This window comes from Heterocephalus glaber, unplaced genomic scaffold, assembly GCF_053883595.1.
Source record: "Heterocephalus glaber isolate CG9 unplaced genomic scaffold, H.glaber_assembly_v1.0 deba00001504, whole genome shotgun sequence".
Classification (NCBI taxonomy): Eukaryota; Metazoa; Chordata; class Mammalia; order Rodentia; family Bathyergidae; genus Heterocephalus; species Heterocephalus glaber.
This window is the reverse complement of record NW_028258324.1, coordinates 28,123,494-28,146,992: the sequence shown is the minus strand read 5'-3', so window position 1 is coordinate 28,146,992 and position 23,499 is coordinate 28,123,494. Positions and strand designations below refer to the sequence as shown.

Sequence of the window (23,499 nt, the reverse complement as noted above, 5' to 3'; positions counted from 1 at the left end):
TTTTCCTTCTATTTTCACTTTTTTTTCTTGTCCTATCCTCCCTCCTCCCTTGTTCCCCTTCCCATTTGAACACTTTTTTCCCATTTCCTAAAATCCATTATACATCTCAGTCCTTATTTCCACTTTCAGTTTCTCACACCAGAGAAACAATGCAGCATTTAAACAAAGACATTTAATTTTTAAGGTGATTTCACACTACTAGGAATGGCATGTGATTTGAAACTTATAAACCGTTTATTTCTGGAATTATTCATTTAATATTTTCAAACCATGACTGGCTCTGGGTAACAGAAATCACAGAGAGCAAGGCCACAGAAAAGGGGGGACTATATCCAAAAGACAGGAGAGCAAGATCTTGAACAGATGCTTTTACACCTACATCATAACAGCATTACTCACAACTGCTTGGATAGTTTCTGGATAGTCTAGCAAACTCAAGCTCTTCATCCATAAATGAGATGCATTATCATTGTGTTACTCCAGAGTGCAATTTAAAAAGTAATAAACCCCAGGAACAATTTGTTAAATAAGGAATATTTAGATTAAGGAAATGTGACAACCCAGGACAGAAACAGGGTTTTCCAAAAATAGATTTCAACTAAAGTGATAACCTGAAGAAAAATAAGAGGCCCCAATGTATTAATTCAAGGCTGGGAATATGTCAAATATCAAATGGCACCTAAGGACAGAAAAGGGCTACAGGAAGAAGTACACCACCATATCTCAAAGAGATAGTCTTGGGGTCCCCTGATTATCTCTCTCTTTTGACAGTTCTCTTGCCCTCCAATGATCAAGACTCAGGTGAGCACTGACAGGCGTAGCCTTCCTGCTTTCTCCCCTGGTTATCAAAGTGAGAAATTTGCAGTTATGCTTTACAACCAAATATTTTTGTTTTACAACAAGTTTGAGGGAATTGAAGCCATGTGGATTACAACTTGCAAATACTTCCCAAAAGAACACAGAAGCTATTATTACAACAGCTTCACAGGAAAAGGTCAGAACTAGGCATGGGAAAGATTCATCTTCCCGCTGGCTGGAGCCCCACTTGCTCAGTCTCTCTGTCTCTCTCTCCATACTGCTTTCACCTTGTTTACCTTTGGTCAAGCCTTATAACTTGTAACCCTAAGCAAATCCAAATCAGATGCAATTGATACAAGCACTTATCAGAGGTAGGCTTGAAAGAGTTCCAGACATCTGCACTACTTGAAGTTGAAACCTTTGGCAAGTCGTCAACATTTCAGAGAGCACTTTAAATGTTTTGATTTGAGAGCTAATGCAGCACTTCCCACTGATCAACATGAGCAGTTCAGGCAGAAAGCAAAGTACATTTCCCTCAACATCAGTCAGATGTTACACTCACTTGCTGATCCAATCTTGCCTAGAGACCATAGGAGACTGGAAAAATCGGTAAGTAGGAAAATGCCATCCAATGGAGTATTTTAATATTTGTAATTCCAATGTAAAATGGCTTTTTGTGCTCTTAACCTTCTAATCTTTCTATTTAATGGATGGAATAACAGAGTTATAAGTGAGACTAGATTTTTCCAAGTTCAAAGAATAAACTAAGTCTAGTTACCGTTTCTCTGCAAATATTCTTTAACTTAATGAAGCATCACTGGCTTAGATGGGACTCATACCTTAGGCATTATGAAATTCCAATTTTTTAAAAAAGTTGTATAAGTCTACTACAGGACAGTGTTGTGTGTTTGTGGATAAAGAGTTAAAAATGGGTTATCTGATATGGACCAATACAGCTGGGTTATGATGTAATCCTCAGGGCAACGGCAGTCCAATAAAGAACTAAAATGCTCCAGAAAGAAAATAAAAAGCAGAAAGTTTGGTTTAAGAGCATGAAAGGCCACATCCCCACAAAAACTGAAACTAATGTGAAATGCTTCTTGAAAGAAAGTTCTTTTTTTTTTTTTTTTTTGGTGCCAGGCATTGAACTCAGGTCCTTGCGCTTGTGAGGCAGGTGGCAGAACCACTGAGCTAAATCCCCAGCCCTGAAAAAAAAGTTCTCAAAGTCTTCTCTACAAAAATGCCTGGCCTGCTGGTGTGGACTTAATGGTAAGTCACAATTTATTTTCAAAGGAAAGAAACAGGAATTAAGAGGTATCATAGTTGTTATTTTTTATTTATGTCATAGGTTTCAATTTTAATTTCCTTGATTCTTAACTTCTGATTTCTTCTTTCAAAGTTTAACAAACATTAAAATATCAAGTATCCAGAGCGTTTTTAGTTTTATTTGTGGGTGGCAAAGACAAACAGTATATATAATTTATAAACCTTATTCTACTGTTTTTATATAAAATGCATAGTAAATTCCATAAAATTGAGACTAATAATTTTTATAATGTAAATCATCCTTAGAGTCCACTCTATTTTACAGTCCCCCAAAATATGTTTTTTTAAAGCCTCATTTTCTGAAGAAAGTAGGTAAGAGATTTAGAGAATAATACATCAATCACAGCATGCTTACACCCTGAAAAATGTAATAAACACTAAATTTAGTATTTTTAAACTTCGATTCTTCTCAACAAATAACGCTTCAAATGGAGAAAAATGCAACCTCTTAAGTCTTCTAGTTATATAAAAATACTATAAGTGTATTTGTGTCCACATATATATATATGTATATTACATATAATTAAAATGTCTGGACTGACATTCACAACCCCCCCTTTCTATTTTAGTCAATTCTCCTCATCTGCCCTACCCATTTAAGGAAGCTGCTTCATGGCCTTTAGTGCTTCTTCAATATAAAAGTTTCACAAGCTGCTAGAAATCAACACACGCTATCAAAATTGCCTTAAGAAAATTTAGAGTAAAATTATGTTTGAAAACAAAACAAGATATAAGTTTACTGATTTTTTTGGTATTTTCCATATTCGTGTCCATATTGGTACAAATATATATATACTTTTTTCATTTATTTGTAATGTTGCTAATAACTTTTAAATGTGTTAGCATTAAGCACATGAAAATGCCATCTCAGGAACTAAAAAGAAAAAAAAAAAGCTGAATATCAGCAATTTGATGACTCGACCTGATAAAAAAAAGAAAAAGGTAGGATCCCTTCCCTGCCCTTAAGTTAGGATCATGTATATAAAGACAGGCACAGTCTCAAAGGCAAACCTGAAAGTCAGAGAGAAGGGAAATAACCACTAATGATATTTTACAATAATTTTCCTATGATAAGATAACCAATACTTCTAATTTCAAATTCCAAGTACTGAACTCCCATGGTTCAATCTTACATTTTTAAAACCTTTACACAGATACTGTTATCTCACTAGATGTTTTTGGCAGCCAGGCAACAATGCAGAAAGCTTTCTCTTACTGCCTCTGCTTCAAAATTAGGAAAACAGGGTCCAGGGAGCTTCAGTAACTCAAACATGACATATCTAATAAAACTCAAGGATGGGACTTGAAGACAAAAGCAGTCAGACTTCAAATTCACTATTTTTTCACCTTCCTCTACTTGACTGTGAACTAAAATGACTGTGTCCAACAAAAATTGTAATTTATGCATAAATACAAGTTGGAGATGCAAAAAGGGCAGGACTGGCTGGCCTCTGGACTGGCAGTTTACATAACAAAGGCAATAATTGTACTGTATAAAATAATAAATATTATTGGGACTCAGATTTTTACAAAACCAATTTGGCATGGTGGAAAAGTAGATGTGATTTGGAGATAAACAGCTAAATCTGAAGCAGCAATGACCTTCAGCTACATCTTTTAGTTTTGTTTTTCTGTTGTTTTGTTTTTTAACCTCTTTTATTTCTTTTATCTTCTTCTGTCCCATAACCTATTAAAGGGGGGCAGGTTCCTGGCACATAGCAGTCATTCAATAAAAATGGAATCCCTTTCTCATTTTTTATCCCTGGTTATAACTAAGTTAGAGGTAATACTGGTACAAGCCAAACTCACAAGAAATTCCTTGGGTTGTAATATGTGACTAAAGCCTAAAAAGAAATCATAAAGATAAGGAAAATGATACTTCTATTTTACCACTAGTCACTTCCACAGAAAACTGGGCATCATGCAAGTACCCAGGTTGTGAGCATCAACACATGTCTACTAAGTGCTTATTACCATAAGTGACCTACTTTCCAAAACATTTGACTACTTCTTCCTAGCCAATTCAGAGAATCTGACAGCTAGGGAGCCTGGAGTTCAGAGTCAGGCCTGTAAGTCCCACCAGTGAAAGCTTTATACAAAAAAAAGGGGGGAGGAGTTAGTATTTGCTTGACACACATTTGGTAGGTGAATGGATAATCAAACAACCAACCTTACAGAAAAGACAAGAAGGAAACTAAATGAAAGATACAGATCCTTAGAAGTTAAGATGGTGGACTAAGAAGCCTTTATATGCTTAGTTTTAATTTAATAACTTGTCATAAAAGTCTGGAGTTCTTTATTGATATGCACAGTCCAGTACACATAGTTTAGAGCCTGAAATGTTAAAACTTAGAAAACTAAAAATCAAAAAAATTAGTAAAGTAACCAAATTTTAAATCTTTTATTAGAAAATACAGTTAGATATATCTTAACCAAGAATTCTCAAATTTTTTTATCTCAGGATCCCTTTCATTCTGAGCTTTTGTTTGTATATGTTATAAAATTGTGAGTTATAAAATATTTAGTGCATTTTTTAAAACATCATATTAATATAAATAACATTTTATGAAAATACCTATTTTCAAAAAAAGTACTATATAGTAAGGTGGCTTTATTCTACATTTTTGCAAATCTCTTCAACAACTGACCTAGAAAAGATAGCTAGATTCTCATATCCACTATCATATTCATTGTGCTGTAAAATATTGTTTGCTTAATGCATATTGAAGAAAATCAAATATTTAATCTCATATAGGTAATAATGAAATAACAGCTTTTAGGATTTTTATCTCTGATACTACACCAAAACTCAACCAGTGAAGGTTTCTTAAATCATGCCTTCAATATGGGATCTAAAACCCTAACAAGGAATATTTTACATTTTGCTACATTAAAATCCTTTGGTCTGCCTTGATCCTTGAAAAGATCTTTTACTCATACTTAACTTGAAAACATCAAAGTTGGTCATCAGGAGAGTAAAATATTCATTAAAAAGTTCCTAGTCTAGACACTTTTCATTATATAGTACTGAAACATCACATTAATTAATATTGCCACTATTATCTCAATTTCAATGTTGGAAGGCCATGAAGCTCATAGTGGTAGATACAAGTTTTCCAAAATTAAGTTCTTTGAAAGAAAATGAGAGAATGAAGCATGGGACAATCACACAAGGAAATGTTATAAAGTAACCAAAATGAATGAATTATAGCATCTTTGGTAACATGGACTATATGTACCCCAGCTGAGCATCTCTGATCCAAAAATTTTAAATCAAAACTACTCTGAAATTTGAAACATTTTGAGCATTTTAGATTTCCAGATTAGGTATGCTCAACTATAAAGTCTACGGAAATATTCCACAATTCAAAAAACTTTCAAATCTGAAATTTATGGTCCCAAGCACTTCAAGTAAGGGAAAATAAATATACAAATATGTATATATCTCATATATATACACATATATCAAATATATACCACATATATCAAATATACATCAAAATTTATATTATTTATATGCCAATATGATATATGCAAAAATCACTAAAAATCAGTTTTAAAATCAAAATTTCACATATATACATACCATATGCACAAAAACTTTTAAGAATGTATATGGGTGTTACAAAATTATATTAAACAGAAAGCAAAGATTGAAGAAAACAGGATTCAGATTCAGTGGGATGAAGGTAGCCAGAAGAATGGCACAGGGTTCCATGAAGGAAGGACTGGTTAGTTATACATAGCTGCTTTTTGTCAGGTCTTGGCTGTTCCTTCAGTTACTGAGTTTAAGGAAAACCACTAACATTAAGAATAACAAAATGAATTTTTAAAAAGTAAACCTTGCTTCGGTGTTGCACAAGAATTATGAATCAAGAAATATAATTCTTCCACTTTTATGATCCAAAAAATTTTCAAATCTACATATTTTACATATCATGTTCATAGAAAGTGACAATTCCGAAAAAGAACATATTTTTAAGACACTAGAGGTCCTAGTTAGCACTTGCTAATTAAAGAAATTGAGTCCTCAATTTGACCACAGTTGTAGAAATAAATTCATCCATAAATTTGATAAATATTCATTGAACTTCTACTTGGCAGGCACTATTCTGCTACTCCTAACACAGCAGTAATCACGAGAAATAATTTCTGTTCTCATGAAGCTTACCTGGGGAGGGGTGGATGAATGAAGACAGGAGAGGAAGTAAGTCGAAAAGGAAGTAATAGGGGTGTGGCTGTGGCAGATGCTGAGAAGAGGAAAGGTTCCTTAGAAGGTGACACCATAACAGATCAGAATTGGGCAGCCACACAAAGGTGTCCCAGACGACACTCTCAAGCTGAGGACGAGGCTCCAAGTAACTTCCACCCAAAGGGTTTGCTGCAAATATTTTTCTACTTCAACCCCACCACAGTGACAGTATGAAAGCCAATTCACTTTGGTATTTCTGTCCCTCCACTACAGTGCTTCACAAAACAGGCAGTCATCATGGCAGACCTTGTCTATATCCCCCATTAGTTTACAAGGGCCCAGAAACCGTTCATGATTTATTGGGACACAGGAAAAACATTTACCTGGTCAGAGCTCTGTCAGGCACTGGATAACAGAAAAGGCTCGAGAGGATAGCACGGATGTTAAGTCTCTGGTTTATTTGAACTTTGGTTCATTAGACCAAAACTACTAAGCACTTCAACAATCTATATCTACAACAAATATTTGTTTACTTGCCTGAAGCACCAAATATCTCCTGCCCTTTTTCCACACCCTTCACCCCATACACACAAACACATCTGCACTTCTTCCACGAGTTAACCACATCAATAACATTGAAGAGATAGAACAACGCGCTGGCAATTCTGCTGCTACAGCTTAGGCAAATTCATAAGTAGCGAGAAGAGGCTTCTGTTGTCCACCAGGAGAGCAATGACGGCTGCCCTGGCTGAGGAACTTGGGAACAGTCAGTGCTAGTTCCCACCTTACTTCTGCTAGGCTTCTGCCAGTCACCTACTGGAGGATAGCATGAAACCAAGGTAAGAACACACAGGTTAAATGACTCGGTGACCAAAGGCTTGGAAGATTTGAGAACCACAGGTGGTCTGGTTACCTGCTTGGGGAACTTCTTTAACCCACTATGCTCTCATCTGCTTCCTGTGTAAAATGATTTAGTCATTCAGCAAAGATTTATACAACACCTAGTATGGGTCATTTGCTGGATCAGGTGAAAATATGAAGCTCTCCTCCCATGTAGTATAAAAGACAGGCTAGTAGAAACAAGTATTTTTTAATAGAACACAATATTTAAGGCTTTAAAATAGCAATGACCTGAACTCAACTCTGAGTTCTACCACACAGTAGGTTTGATGCCTTGCACAATTTACTTGAACTCTCTAGTCAGTTTCTTCAACTATAAAATGGATTACTTCTAGCTTGTTAGTACTGCTTGAGAACTTAAAAATGCATAGCTGTAATTCACTCATTTTCATTGTTACAAAACAACTTCATTGGATAAGTCATAATTTTTTTCATTCATTCTGTTAATAATCATTATTAGTACTACAAAAAGTACTTCAATGAGCATTCTTATACATACTTCCTGGTATGCACCAGCAAGAGTTTTCTAGGGCATGTATCTAAAAGTTACATTGCTTGCTACAGGGTAACTGCTCATCCATATCAAGTATGTCCAAGTCATTTTCCAAAATGATGAACTTTAGAGCTGAGTAGCACATTTTTCTAAAGGCCTAGAAGGTGACACATAGCGTGGATCATTGTTACAAAGGAATGCATGTACATACAGTATTGATTAAAGTCATTTGTTTTAAGAAAGAAAATTAAAACCATGAAGTATGGAGCAGGATTGGTTCTCTCCCTCGGGTTGGTGTGGAGCTCCTCTGTTATGCTTTCGCTTCTATTAAAGAATGTCTTTTCAAAGCATTAAATATTCCATTGAAACAAAAATCTATTTTTAAAAGCAATTAGCACTGGCTGTGTCTGAAGCAAGGCAAAGTTTCTAGTGAATGGTAACTACTGCTATGGAAGGTGCTGAGCTGAAGGTGAGACATGACTAACTCAGCTGGTGTGGTAAGAAAACCTGGATCCCTAAAAGAGAGAACTGTGAGGGACCCAGACCTTCAGAAATTGGAGATGCTGCAGGGGAAGGAAGGAGAGGCTTCTGGGATGCCAGAACACTAGACTGAGCTCCAAGTAGGCACAGACGGTGCAGGGCTTTTCACTGTCTTTTCCCCAGCATCAAGGCTACTTGTCAGGTAATCAAGTATTAAAAGAATATTTGAAAAATGAAAGAAAATTTTTGTTTCATAAATGATAGTTTAAAATGTTTCAAATAAAGATTACTTTGGCTTAGAAGAGAAAAGCAGAAAAAAGAAGATAGCCAAGAATAGAACAGCTGACACATCATATCAAGGATAGGCAGAGGAGCCCCCAGAGGTGACTGAGAAAAAAGGGATATTGTTATTTGACAACTGTCACATCATGCACTGAGCTCAAGACCCTTCCCTCAAAACTAATACATGTGCAAAATACTATACATGTACTATGTATATATATACACATACATATATTGTGTGTATATATATATATATACACATACATACACTGTATATATCTGCAAGACAGTACATGCATGTATTCCCAAGTATGTATACATACACATTTACTTTGTTTCCTTTTACCTAATCATTTTGAAAATAAGTTGCAGGCATCATGACTCTTTTATTCCTTAATACTTGCATACACATCTCTGATATTCTCCTGCTTAGCTACACTACTAATATTCATACAAAGATTAACACTAGTTCAGTAATATCATTTACTCTACAGAATGTATTCAGATTTATCTCCAAAACAATTTCTATACCCACTCTCCCCAAATAACAAATCCTAACTAATTCATTTCCCTTTGGCCTTTTTAAATTTAGGATTGTCCCCTCCCTCATCTTGTTAGTTTGTTTTTCACGACACTGATTTTTTTTAAACTCTAGTCTGGTTGTTTTCTGAATCTGTCTGACTGTTCATCCATGATTAGTTAAAATAGCACTGCATAAGTATGCTGTGCACATCTGACTGCATTATAACAAGAGGCACAAAATATCAAATTTTTCCACTTTTGGTAAGTTTAACAATTCAGTGACCACCAGAAATAATCACTGTAGAGGTATAATTTTTGCCCTTATCCTAACAGATGAGAATCTGTGTTCAACTACAAGACCCAGTTCACCCACAAATGCCCACCACCCAAGGGCTCTGAGCAGCCACTAAAGACTGCTGCCTGAGTCAAATGTTACCCTGACGTAGCAAGTCTGTAACTTCCTAATTCTAGAATTCCTTCTACCTTACCAGCCAGCATACTTCTGGGTAGAACAATTTTTCCCTGTTTTCATCCTTCCTTTTTAAAATCTGAATGTTTAATTATCTCCATAAACAACTGAATTTTTTTCTCTGATGTACTTTTATCTATCGATGTTGTTCTTGTGGAAGCCCAACAGTGTCAGGTTTGAAAGTACCTTCTAGTTAACTCCCTCATCCTTTTCACCATTTCTCTTTTGGTCTGAACATTTCCTTGCCTCTACCCTCAGATATATGACCTTACCTTACACTGTTTCCATGCTTGATTTGAAATCAATTGCTTGTCTAAGAAGTCCTGGTTCCTTTTATTGGGCAATGATACTTAGAAACAAGATGAGCTCATTGATACTGGGTTATCACTACTTCTCCATTTGTAGTAGGTTCCTTCTTTTGTCAAAGAAGGATGGAAAAAGTTTACACAACAAGCCCTTTCAAGTATCAGGTTTACAGGTGATGGGACATTATGGCTTCTGGACCTACAGATTTTTTTTTTTTTACCCCATTACAAGTTAAGATGAAGGACTTTGAGCAAGTTTATATCTTGAAAGGAAGTAGCCTTTAGACAGAGGTCAATACCAAAAATACAAAAGAGAAAAGCAATAATGTAAAGAGAAAGATCAGAAGGAAATGAGGGTAGATCACATCCACCCCAACTCTAACACATGGAAAATCATGGAATAAAACAAAACTGGACCTAGCCAGTTTCACAAGGACCAAGGAAGTCGTGAGCATGGAATCATATAGCCAGATACAAACAAAAATTAGTGCTTGTTATTATCAGAAATATTGACATACAGGCATTATATCTGAAGCAACAGTAGCTTCCCCAGTTCATGAAAAAACATACAACTACTTTCTTGTAGTATACCTGACTGATCCTATTAAAATTCCCTGGGAAGGTGAAATAATTACAAATGGAATAAAGGACACATACATTCAACAATGGCTCTCAATCTGTGAGTTGTGATTAGTAAAAAGTAAATATCTTTGATTTCAAGTGTACTCTGAGCACCACCTTTAAGGTGCATAAAAATGCATCTTTCACATTTAAGATCTACTAATTTTGAGAATACAGCTGTTCCACTGCCATACAGTGTGTTTAGTAAAACACACATTCATTTAAGAATTGCTAAATTCTCAAGTAATTGTCACAATATATTTTATTAAAATCAAAGGTTACTGATCCCTCCAGCAGAGATCAATACACAGAACAGGGAGAAAATACAAAAGACTGTGGGTTAAAAGTATATGGAAATCACTTCTGTGCAACATTTCCTCTCCCACTAAAAGTCTAGTATATTTATATCCTTTGGGGATTTCTGGCTATATAATCCTGAATCTTAAACTAACATAGAGGTAGCTACTATTTAGCTAAGGCGTGAAACAGAAATCTGTTCTCCCTTTCTACACCCTAAGCCCCAGTACTGCTTGCCAAACTGAGAAATGCAAACACCATCTCAGTGAGGCAAAGAGGTCAGAGATTCATTTCCGTGCCTGGCCCCAGGGAATAGAGCTCCATATTCCAAAACAATGCTGCAGAACAGGCTGGAAAAAAAATTTTAGAATCCAGGCAGATCATCATAGTTTCGGAAAGAAACTGAAAATCAGTTCCCAAAATTCTGAAGGGAGAAGCTACTCAGAGCTTTCTTCCATTCTCACAGGCTGCATGGATTGCTGAATAAGAGCATGAAACACTGGCTTTTACTCATACCCTTCATCACTGAGTACCACTTCTTGTGCCTCCCCCCACCCCACCTCCTCCCCCAGAGAAAGTGCGGCTGGACCACACACCCAGGGAGGCTCAGAGAACACTGTTCTAAGTGTCTCCTGTGCCTACCACAGCCCTGTGTTGTAGTGCAGAACAGCATCAATCTAAACAAACATGCAGAAGGGAAGCTGTGTGGGAGCCTGATCCAGCCGAGGCCTGGAGACTGGGAGTCCCAGAGGCATTTGCTTACTTTGTTGAAAACTGAGTTATTCCCTGTAACCCCAATGCTCCACTGAGTTACAGGAAATGGGAACCCTACAAGGTATCTGCTACCCTCTCATTCTAGAGACATAAAAACTGACACACAAAGGCATTTAACATCTATCGCAATACTAAAGCTATTAAGAATTTGAACCATTCTAACAAATCTCACTACATTGCCATATACGTTTTTAATCACTGTCTGCCCACTACTCCAATATGGCAGTAAATAAAGTTCACTTCATATCCTGGTCCTTAGCACACAGATTCCTTATTGCTGATGAATTACTCAATATACAGTTAAGGTTTGACACCAATAAGAGCTAAATTCTCTTTCAGTATCAGAATGATATCAAGTACACCTACTATTAAGGTGTACTATTAACTCCAGTGGCTCTCAACTTGAGAACATTTTGAAACATCTGAAAATAACCACAGAGTGCTACTGGCATCTAGTGGATGGTGGCCAGGGATGCTGCTGAACAACCAAGAGCACAAAAAGCAGCCTACCAGAAACTGGAGGCAGAAACAATGTTACCAGTTCCAAGAAGGAGAAACTATTCCAAAGATAACAGGAGAAAATGTACCACAGACTCACTCTGACTATCTAGATGTAGTTCCTGTGCAGAGGCTAGTGAAGCGTGGCCATTTTCCCAGCCTCCAAAATTTAGCATTCAGAAAACTTCAGGACCATGCCTTGGAGGGCAGAGGTACATGTGCTACACCTTGCCTTCCATTAACATCTCCCATGATCCGCTTGCATCATCACAAAATGGTGAAGACAGACAGTCTTGTCTTTTGGATGAGCTGGATGTGCCAGACTTGCACTATGCTGCAAGTTCTGCTAAAAGTGTTTTTAGGGAAGTAGTTCAGTTTTCAGGGAAGTCATTAGATAGCTTTGAATATCACCAGTTATCCAAACTAGTGCAGCCTCATGCTCATATATAATTGAAGGTTGGCTCTGTATGTAGCAGAAATGCAGATGTTTCATCAAGAGTTTTACAGCCTGGAATAAACAATCCAAGCTCCTGGCAGTCATGTTTGGAGCCTGGAATAGACATTCCAGGCAGTCAAGGTAGAGCTGAGTTTATCACTTGATAGAAGAAGTTCTTAGATGTCTGTCACTCAGCCTAAGAAGAGTATGCAAATATGTCTAAAGTGAGAACTAATTAGCACAGCCTCTCAGAGGAGGTGACTGTGTCATCCAATCATAAGTCACATTAATACATATGTTACTGACCTAGATTCTAACAAAGGGGAAGTCCGTGAGCTATAGTGGAGTTAGGAGGATCAAGTCAGGCCTGACCAAGACCTCACATCTGGTGCCAGACCAAACTGGCTGCATGTTAAGCAGCAGCAGCCACTACAGTCTAACTCACCCCAGGGGTCCCAGAGGATCTAGATTTCCCACTTTAGCAAAGACTGAGCAAGTACTGCTACTTGTTTTAATTGCTATTACTAATACAGTAGTCTAAGTCTGTATTTCTCCTTGGATGTCCACATAGAAGATAGAAAGCTAAATCAAAGTCAAACATACATCCATTTTAAACATTTTTAGAAACTGTTAAAAAAAAAACAGAGGTTCTCTATGGACTGGTACTTGGAAGATAACCAGAAAAACTACAGGTATCCAACACCATTCAGGACTTTAGAACCTAGACCCAAAAACTGTCATATACACTCACAAGTGCACATGCAAATGCATGGCCCTTCCTTTAGAAAATGCTGGTTATGCCATCTGCCTCGCAAGTGCAAGGACCCAAGTTCGATTCCCAGTACCAAAAAAAAAGAAAAAGAAAAAGAAAAAAAATGCTGGCTAACTGAATTCTAAAGACAAGACTCCAGAAAAATTAAGAAGTGCTTGTAGGCAATGCCCAAGCCCACACACAAGAACAGGCTACCCCATATATTCTTGAAGTAGGGTAGCACTGGCTTGGAGTTGAATAGGTCTAGTTTAAATGCTGTTTGGTCACATACTAATTACACTGTCCTTGATTAGAGTGACTTGACTATTTCAAGCATCAGTTTCCTCACCTGTAAAATGGGGATAATAGTGACTCATTAGCAGGCTCAATTATGTTGCCAAAGAGCTTAGGCAACCCATGATTCCCAGTGAGCTCTCATCTCATGCATCTTGGTATCTGTACCTATACCTCTCTCTCTCTCTCAAAACTCCCACCCTCTCCTCCTTTGCCTGCCTAATGCCAACTCATTTATCAGTCTTCATTAATGCATGCTCCAGAAGGCTGCCTGATACCTGCATTCGTGAAGCCAGACAAGTACACCATCTGTTCCTGTGCTTCCTCCTTCAATGACAACCTTTATTGCACTTGAACTAACTCTGTTTGGCTTCCCCCTAGCCTGGCAACTTCCTAAGAGTTCTCTGTGACTGAAATATTTCCACAGTTCCTGCAAGCATGTTCTAAAGGACTTGGTGAGAAATGAACCAAAGGTTTGGCAAAGGAAAAAAGATACGGGATGTTCAGGAGTTATGGGTTACAATGTACCTTAGAACATACGGTTTCAGTAAAGGAAACAGTAACATCAAATGCTTCAGAGAAGTTTAAAAAAAAAAACAACTGAAAAAAAAAAGACCATAGACTTCTAAATTGGGTTCCTAGTGACTTCTGAGAAGTGTTTTGAGTGTCAAACATGAAATGGTCAGGACAATGAAGAAAGAAAGGGGGTTCCTTCTTCTGGGTAGTGAGATTAGCACTGACTGTACCTATTGGGGCATAAGCCAGACAAGGGGTTTGGGGAGGACAGATCAGGGTAAGACAGGCGCTGTGAGGTTCGAACAGGGAGCCAGGTAGAAGGATTTCTGAGAAACAGGGAGTGTGGTCAGTTAAAGTCTCTGTAAATAGGGAAGGATGGAGGGGGTGAAGGGAGAGCAGATTTATGGGGAAAAAAATAAGAACTAAGATACACCATGTAAAGGTACAAGATCCCAACAAGGAATGTAACTGTATTTTATACCTAAAATGTACCAATAAACTTCATGAAAATTTAAAAAAAAATAAATCACAAAAAAAGAAGAGTAACTTCTGCGAAACCACTTGCCATGGTTACAATGACCTTTTTTCCTGGACAGGTCTCTATTTTAAAACAGAGAATAGTGCTTACCTACCCCTAAGGAGTCACAGTGTTGAAAGACAAAGGCGGGGCCCAAGGTCAAGGTCCAAGTTCTGAAATATCTATCCCACTATGGAATGAAAAAGACTAGGAGCCTAATAAAAGATGTTAAATAATACTATTAAATAAATTACTATTTATTAAGTATTTAAGTATTTATTTAAAAGAAAAAAAGAAATGTACGTATTTATCATACATCTATTGCATTTTCTATTGGTATAAGAATAGGCTAGAAAACAAAGGTCTCAGGAACCTTGAATTGAAAGTTTTCATGTCCAGAGTAGAAGGAGAGAGAAGGAAATACCAGCACTGTTCCTTTATAAGCACTGGGTAGAAACCAGAGGAAAGAGGTTCATCATTGATTGAGGACTGATAAAGGATGATCTGAAAGTAAACCATTTCCACATACATTTTTTCTAATTTTGAAATATTTCAAAGACACAAAAGTAAAAATATAAAAACTACTAATAAAAAATTTAAAAAAATTTTTGAAACTAATATTGTTAACACCAATTCACTAACCACTGGTATGAACAGCAATTCAAGTTGAACATCCCTAATCCAAAAATCTAAAATCCAAAATGCTCCAAAATCTGAACTTTTTGAGCACCAACACAATGTACAAGTGGAAAACTCCACAGGTGATCTTATGTGATGGGTCAGTCAAAACAGAAGAATATGGGCTGAGGATTTAGCTCAGTGGTGCTGCAGCTGCCTTACAAGCGCAAGGTCCTGAGTTCAATCCCCAGTACCACAAAAAAAAAAAAAAAACAGACGCATACTAACACTATTGTATAAAATAAAATGACTTTTGGGCTATATGTGTAAGGTGTACATAAAACATAAAACATAAATGAATTTTGTGTTTATACTTTGTCTCATCACAGGTATCTCATTATGAATATGCAAATATTGCAAAATCAAAAAATATCCAAAATTTGAAATACTTCTGGTCCCAAACATTTCAGATAAGAGATAACCAAACTGTGTTAGGCATATTTGATTCAAAATTTAATAAATAAATGGAGGTGCTGAAGGCCATCCACCACTCAACCCCCCACCCTGCCCCGCCCTTACTCATACTTCTCTCTGCAAGAGTAAGCCATGCTCTGGAGTGAGTACATCATCCCCTACAAGCACATGTTCAGTACTGCCCTGGATCACACACATTATTTCTCCACAGAGCACTTAACCTCTTTTGTTTCTAAAAAAGAATCTCATGATCTTTCAGGAATATTCCAGGTAAATGTAAAATGATCACTGTCACTTATTTTCAAGCAAGTTTCTGTAAAAATATCTATTTACATTCCTATGAAACAACAAGTTGGGATGATTATGATGAAATCTGTAAGGATTTCTCTAAGAAAGAATCAAGATTTCAGGGCCTACTACAAGATAATTTTTTTTCCTATCTGGAGTCAGAACTACAAGAAAAAGAAAATCATGTTTCACCTACTTCACCATTTAGTACTTACTAAACACCTACCTCCTCTGCATATGGGGGCGGCCACTCAGAGTGGACCTTGGACCAGAGTGTACATGTCAAACTTCAGACCTTTAGAATCTCAGTGTTTATTTTAGCAAGCTGATATGCATGCATATTAAAGCCCAAGAAGTGCTGGTTTAAAGAATTTAGAAAAACAACAGCCTAGGGCCGGGGATTTAATTTAGTGGTTCTCCCACCTCCCTTGCAAGGGCAAGGACGCGAGCGTGATCCCCAGTACCAAAAAAAAATTTTTTAAAAACAGCCTAAAGCAAGGCAGAATCAAATCCAACCATCAATCAGCCAAATTTATCTTCTCCTATCAGACAGTGTGGCTAAGCCCTCAAGAACTAGTAGAATAAAACAACAATAAATGTATATAATGAAATATTTTACAACTATACAAGCTGCATTTTAAAAGTATGAAAATACTGCAATAAAAGTCTGCTGCTCTTTTAATTTACTTCTTCACTGTCATCCTATAACAGAATCCTTAAAGACGAAACATTTTGGCCACTTGGAGATGACAAGCACTCACTGGGATAAAATACTTCACTGAAAGAAGATTTCACTTTATGAAAAAACAAAATTAAAAGGTAACTGAAAAAATCCATCAAGCATTATAAAGAGCTTTATTAATTTCATCAAAATGCTATAAAGATATAATTTCTCTTCTTCAGACAAAGAATTATGTATGAGTAGGATGGTGGAAGGTGGGCCATATATAAAAGAAAAACAGGTCAGTAAAGATAAATACACAGAAAATGAAAGATGAACTCAGAGCTGACTAAGCATGTTTTTGTTAAGATGAATGAACTTCTGAGATAGACACTGCTTCAGACAGGCTTGTATCAATTACATTCTGTCCAAAAAGAGACCCCTGATGTTGTATACACTCTACCATGAAAACACGATGCAGAACAATCCTATGACCTTATGCTGCACTAAGGGACAAGTGTACTCACTATCTAGATCAGATTAAATCCTTGGCACTGGCATTCTTTCTAGCTGGGAGAAAGTGAGGGAAAGCAGTCTACAGGATGCTCCTATTACACTTGTCTTTGAGTCTCATAAATCCTATTCTGCCATATTGTTTATGTTACCAAAGACTCCAACATGACAGTAGTCACAGGCTGAGGCATTCTGTGCCATTCACTCACCTAAACTCATGAAACAAGGAGGAGTTCCACCTAAGAGAAACTGAAAATTTACTCTGTTTAAGCACCCCTTCTTAAGAAGATTAAGAACACAAAGAAATGTTTCTTAAATATAATTTCAGGTATTCAGTAAACACTTTTTGCATTCCTAAATCCTCAAAGTTAACATAATGACCACTTTCACTACAAAAATTCAGTGATGTCAGAAATAACTATCATAGGCAAAACCCCCAAAACCCTGGCTCACCAAAGGTCCGCTTTTTCTTTTTTTCAGTTGATGATCATTACCTAGTCCTTTTCATCTTTTACCATTTCTTCTCCTGCCATTCTCTCATTAATGGGCTGAGATAAGCTGGTAAGAAACAGTGAACTAACTGAGATTTGGGGGCAAGGAGGGAGAGTCAATTGGCCATACCAAGACAGTCTCCATTTCCATTGTGACTTATCTGAGCCTTAAAAGAACTTCTTTGTCGCAAATTTCTCAACTGAGCCTAGTTCTGCTCTGCCCTGTAGAAGAGGCCATGCACTCAGACAACTGAACTCATAGGATACACTAACACCTTGCTATAAAAACTTTTTAATATTTAAGAGCTGAAAATTTATTACCAGCCAGGCATAGTAGCATATGTCTGTAATTTCAGCACTTAGGAGGCAGAGGCAGGAAGACTGCAAATTCAAGGCCACCCTAGACTGCAGAGTAAGATCCTGTCTCAAAAAAAGAAAAGAAAAACTGAAAAAAAAATTACTATCAAGAATGTCATTTATCTGGAATTTAATTTAAATGGAATTTATCTTTAGCTCACTCATTACTCATGTAGAGCGTTCCTTTAAAATGAACCCATTTGCCCAGCCATGAGTCACTGCTGTATTAAAACAGACAATATCACAAGCAGAAAAGATACTATCTCTAAGTTCTTTAAAACAGCCAAATTAGCAGGAAAGCACTTGGGGGAAGGACTCAAGCAAGCTGTGGTATTCCCATCATTTCTAAACCAGAAGTTTACCTCCCAACAAAAGGAAGGTGGTGGAAGATAGTGCTGGGGATCAGAAGAACTTGTATGTGCAGATTCACAGCACTTTGAGGACGCTGAGAGCACTATTCTGGACCTATAACACCATCACAAGCAGACATACTGCAGCTAGAAATTGTGTGAGCCAGGCACTCTAAGAGACTGAGACAGGAAGACCCCAAGTTCAAGCCCAACATGAACAACCAGACTTTATAAGACCTAGTCTCAAAATAAAAAATAAAGTAAAATAAAATGGGTTGGGGACATAGCTCTGTGTGAAAACCCTGGGTTCAATCCCCAATACAGTGCCCCCCCTAAAAAGGCAGTCCTAACAACCTGACAAAATGAATTTACACAGGCTTCTATAATAATAAAGGAATTGTGTCATTCATTAAATCACTTCTGGGAAGTCCTCTATTTATATCACGTAGTGGCTTCTGTAATATTCCAAAAGGAAAAAATTTGGCTATCATTAAATCATTTATTTCTAGGAAATTCTTCACAATTTTAACTATATAACTACACATGATAAATAACCAAAATACAATGAATGCTTAAATATTTTAATATTTTATCACGGTAAAAGAAACATTGCCATTAATTGCCCCCAAAATACCCTCACTTCAAACACACTTGTCCTGCTCATTCTTGCCACTTTCTGGAGCAGTTCTCAAAGTCCTCTTTCCTGTCTTTACTTGTGCTGTTGTAGTTGCCTCGATGTCCTAAATTGATTCAAAACATTTACCCTTTTCAGTCATTTTGAAAGAGCCAGAAGTCACCTGATGCCAGATTCAGAGAATAAGGCAGATAAGGACACACTGTAAAGACTATATTAAATAAGTATTTCCTAGAACTCTGGTGTTTTATAGCAAACCATTGTCATTTTAGAGAAATTCTGGTTTCTGAATTGAAGTTCTCACATAGTCCTGTATCTCCAATTTTTCTTTATTTTCATCTGTCTGCTCTGTTCTTCCCTTTCTATCCTCCCCAACAAAAAAAAAAAAAAGAAGGAAAAAGTAAGGAAGTAATGAACTAAGAAGAGTGAAAGGGTGGAGGGCAGGGGGGGGAGACAGGAAGGAACGAAGGGCCAAATTTATATGGAGTAAAATGCTTTAAGAACTTGGTGGGTTTGACTACATTCACTGACTTTCTCTTTATTACTCAACAAATGACATGGAGGCCATAAGGTGACCTCTGAGTATAAAGTGACCTTTGAGTAACTAGTCCACACCTCTTTCCAGGCCTCTGCCTTGAGCAGTTACAAGATGCTCAACTCGACCACCACACAGCCTCCAGACCTGCCCTGCTCGAAGAACACACTGATCACTCAGCAAATCATCCCTGTGCTGTACTGCGTGGTCTTCATCACTGGAATACTACTCAATGGAGTATCAGGATGGGTCTTCCTTTACGTGCCTAGCTCAAAGAGCTTCATCATCTATCTCAAAAACATTGTTGTGGCTGACTTTCTAATGGGCCTGACTTTTCCTTTCAAGATCCTTGGTGACTCAGGCCTAGGCCCCTGGCAGCTGAACGTGTTTGTATGTAGGGTCTCTGCCGTGCTATTCTATGTAAACATGTATGTCAGCATCGTGTTCTTTGGACTCATCAGCTTTGACAGGTATTACAAAATCGTAAAGCCCCTTTCGACTTCTTTCATCCAGTCAGTAAACTACAGCAAACTGTTGTCAGTGGTGGTGTGGATACTCATGCTCCTGCTTGCTGTCCCCAACATCATACTGACCAACCAGAGTGTTAGAGAGGTTACAAAAATACAATGCATGCAACTTAAAAATGAACTGGGTCGCAAGTGGCACAAAGCATCAAACTATATCTTCGTGGGCATTTTCTGGGCTGTGTTTCTTTTGCTAATCATTTTCTACACTGCAATCACAAGGAAAATCTTTAAGTCCCACCTTAAGTATAGAAGGAATTCCATTTCAGTCAAAAGGAAATCTAGCCGCAATATATTTAGCATTATGATCGTATTTTTTGTATGTTTTGTACCATACCACATTGCTAGAATCCCCTACACAAAGAGTCAAACTGAAGCTCATTACAGCTGCCAGTCAAAAGAACTCTTGCTCTACGTGAAAGAATTCACTCTGCTACTATCTGCTGCAAATGTATGCCTGGACCCTATTATTTATTTCTTTCTATGCCAACCATTTAGAGAAATCTTATGTAAGAAACTGCATATTTCACTAAAAACTCATGACTTGGCCACTTTCAAAACCAGAAGGGGAAATATAATTCATGAAAGCACAGATACTTTGTGAATTCCCACCCCTTCAAACTAAAGTCCATACATACATGTTGTCTGTCATCTTCAATCACATAACTGAATAAGCCAATAAGAAACATACCTATGATAGTATACTACCATTATTACCCAGTACTCATAGTAAAATTAATATACTTATCACAATAAAATTCAAATGCAAGTTTCCATGCTTTTCTGTAGCATCAAATTAAAAACACCATTAGGAGATTTTTCTAATATTGCACTTGTTTTTCTTTCTAATAAGAAGAAAAATATAATGTACACAATTATTCAATCACACTCCAAAATAGCAGGTTTAAATTTATAATAATGAATTTGTTCAGTTAAAGTAGAACTTAATAAACAAACATATCAGAGACAATTTACATAGGTTTCTTCTTTCTCTAAAGACAAGAATTAAATTAGTAAGACACAATCTTTTTCAACTGGGTCCCCAAAGATCAACTTAAAAGCAGGCACTGTTTGATAAAGGGATTTTTGTGTCAGAAAATAAAATCAAATTTTTGGGCCCGGGGATTTAGCTCAGTGGTTTTGCCGCCTGCTGCGCAAGCTCAAGGACCCAAGTTCGATCCCTGGTACCAAAAGAAAAAATAAATAAATATATAAAATTTCCTCTGATTTAAAGCAGGATAAGCAGATAGGCAGAAAAAAAACTTTAACAAAAAAACCATACTGATTTATCTCACTGCATTTCAAAGAAAATATAATACATTATTACTTTGCAATAAAAATTTAATTTTTTAAGATATTAGGTATATGTTAAATATATCTTACATGCAGACTTATTAAGACATTTAATAAGCCTAAAGTTGTCACACTAAAATATTTTTAAGTGGATTCTACTAAGAGAAGCTGCATATCAGCATGTGTTGCCAGCAATTTCTCTTGCTCAAATGTATGAGGAGGGAAATAAGATGACCATGAAAAAGACACACACTAATACATATTCTTCTCTTATGAGGTCAGAGGAGATAATTTTCTCAGAAACCAAGTAGACTGAAGTGGACTCAATTAAAAAAAAAATCTATAATGTAAAAGAATGTGTGACATTACACATAAAAATTCATGAATCATGTTTTCTGTAAAGCCAATGCATTTCAATACATGGAGATGAGGGATACGGTTGCTGGTAAATGAGTTAACAAAACCAACTTCTTTCTCTACTATTTGCTGGCTAGAAGACATTCGGCTAGTCTTTCAAATGATCTTCCTAAACATTTTTGTAAGTAAAATTTGTATCTATTTTATGTTTATATATATATATATATATATATATATATATATATATATCAATAAAAATTATTTTAATGCTGTCAGCTTTTTTTTTTAAAGAGTAATCAATGTATAAGGTGATACTACCAGACTTCCTTATAGTCAATACGTGGACAGCTTCTTTAATATGCCCAGTTACACACTAATACAAGAAAATACAAAAACTCCACTTGCCACCTCAAAACAGTTTCAGCAAAGCTCAGAAAAACGCATCCAAAACTGAGGAGAGGCTGGGAAGGTTCTCACCTTGGGCATTTACTTTCTACCTTCCAACAACTCTCTGCTCCCAATGGTGGCTCAAATAAATTATCTCAAAAAGAACAAAAACTGCCAAGCTACAACAGATATCCTTAAAAACTAAGCTTGCTATATTTATTTGGCTAAATACACTTGGAAACAAATTTGATTGTGTTTACATGTTACATCACTCACTGGCTAGAGCAAATAAATAAATCATAGGATTTTAAATTCCCCATACTGGGCCACAGGAGAAAGTGAAAGTTAAAAAAAAAAAAAAGATGAGTCTTCTTTCTGGGATTACTTGGGTCATCTCCTCAGCCTCTATTCCTCTTTTCTCAGCAATAAATATTATTAAAACTTTTCCCTGTAGCACCAAGTAATGATGTTTGTAAGCTCTATACCAAAGCAGATTAGTAATGTGAAAACAAGGTATTTCAGGAAATGACATACAGTGCAGACAAGGAGACTGTGAAGCAACAACAGCTGAGTAACAATCACTGTATACTAGAACTTTTAGTTCCACAGCAATAACTAAAACAAAATGGCAGGCATTGCCAAAAATGGAGTAAGTAAGAAACTTCTGAGATGACCAACACTACTGTCGGTAGACAACAGAGTATATTTTCCAAGTCCTTTGGAAATAAATCTGTAGCACAGATGCTGCAATATTCAGAGCGCCCAGCTCAACCTACACGATGCCTGCAGTGGCAGAGAAGGCAATGTAGACACTGTTCTTTAAAAAAAAACAGAAGCTGAGCACAGTAAGCTGAGAGCTTATGCCTCACCAAGAGAGGCCAACAGCCCTTAGCTCCAGCCAACGGCTTCCTTATTCTCACAAGAGATGAAAAGTCACAGTTTGTGTTTCTTTATGTGGTACTGGGAATTGAACCTGAGCCTTCCCAATGAACTACATCCCTGCCCTACTTTTTTTTTTTTTTTAAAGCCATGGTTTCACTAAGTCACTAAGTTGCACAGGCTGAGCTCCAACTTGCGATCCTCCTGCCTCAGCCTTGAAGAGGCTGGGGTTATACCATTTTAATTGCTAGATCCGTAACTAAAACATATCTATGATACAATATGATATGCCAACAGCTGCACTGAAACACCTGAAATACAGAAATGTAATAGAAATGTGTTCAGAAATAGCCTATGCCTAAAACCAAAAATCTCCCTTATTAACAATCATGTTTTCTTTACCAGAATTAATTTTTCTTTAACAGAATCCATTTTGATTTATACTTGATAAAGCTACCTATACAAAAAATTTCAAAGTGTTTGTATAAAAGGAATTTTGGGGGCAAAAAAAATTAAGAAATAGATCACAGAAAGATCACAATCATGGACAACAACCACATATGACACCTATCCACTGAGGGGTGAGCCATGCACAAAGGTGTTTTACAAAATATAGTCATTAGTGGTGCTCAACTGTTGAGTTATGTTCTCAACCAACATTGTCTTT

General features: G+C 36.7%; 2 protein-coding genes across 15 annotated transcripts in view; one reads left to right on the top strand and one right to left on the bottom strand.

Moving 5' to 3' along the window:
* Med12l (mediator complex subunit 12L) overlaps positions 1–23,499 on the bottom strand; it is a 314,799-nt gene that overhangs the window by 166,041 nt on the left and 125,259 nt on the right. The window lies entirely within an intron of this gene.
* P2ry14 (purinergic receptor P2Y14) lies at positions 1,254–21,746 on the top strand. Its single transcript, XM_004834463.4, has 4 exons — positions 1,254–1,407; positions 1,939–2,067; positions 16,563–16,670; positions 19,483–21,746. The coding sequence occupies exon 4, from the start codon at positions 19,507–19,509 to the stop codon at positions 20,518–20,520; it is 1,014 nt and encodes a 337-aa protein (XP_004834520.1). The 5' UTR covers positions 1,254–1,407; positions 1,939–2,067; positions 16,563–16,670; positions 19,483–19,506; the 3' UTR covers positions 20,521–21,746.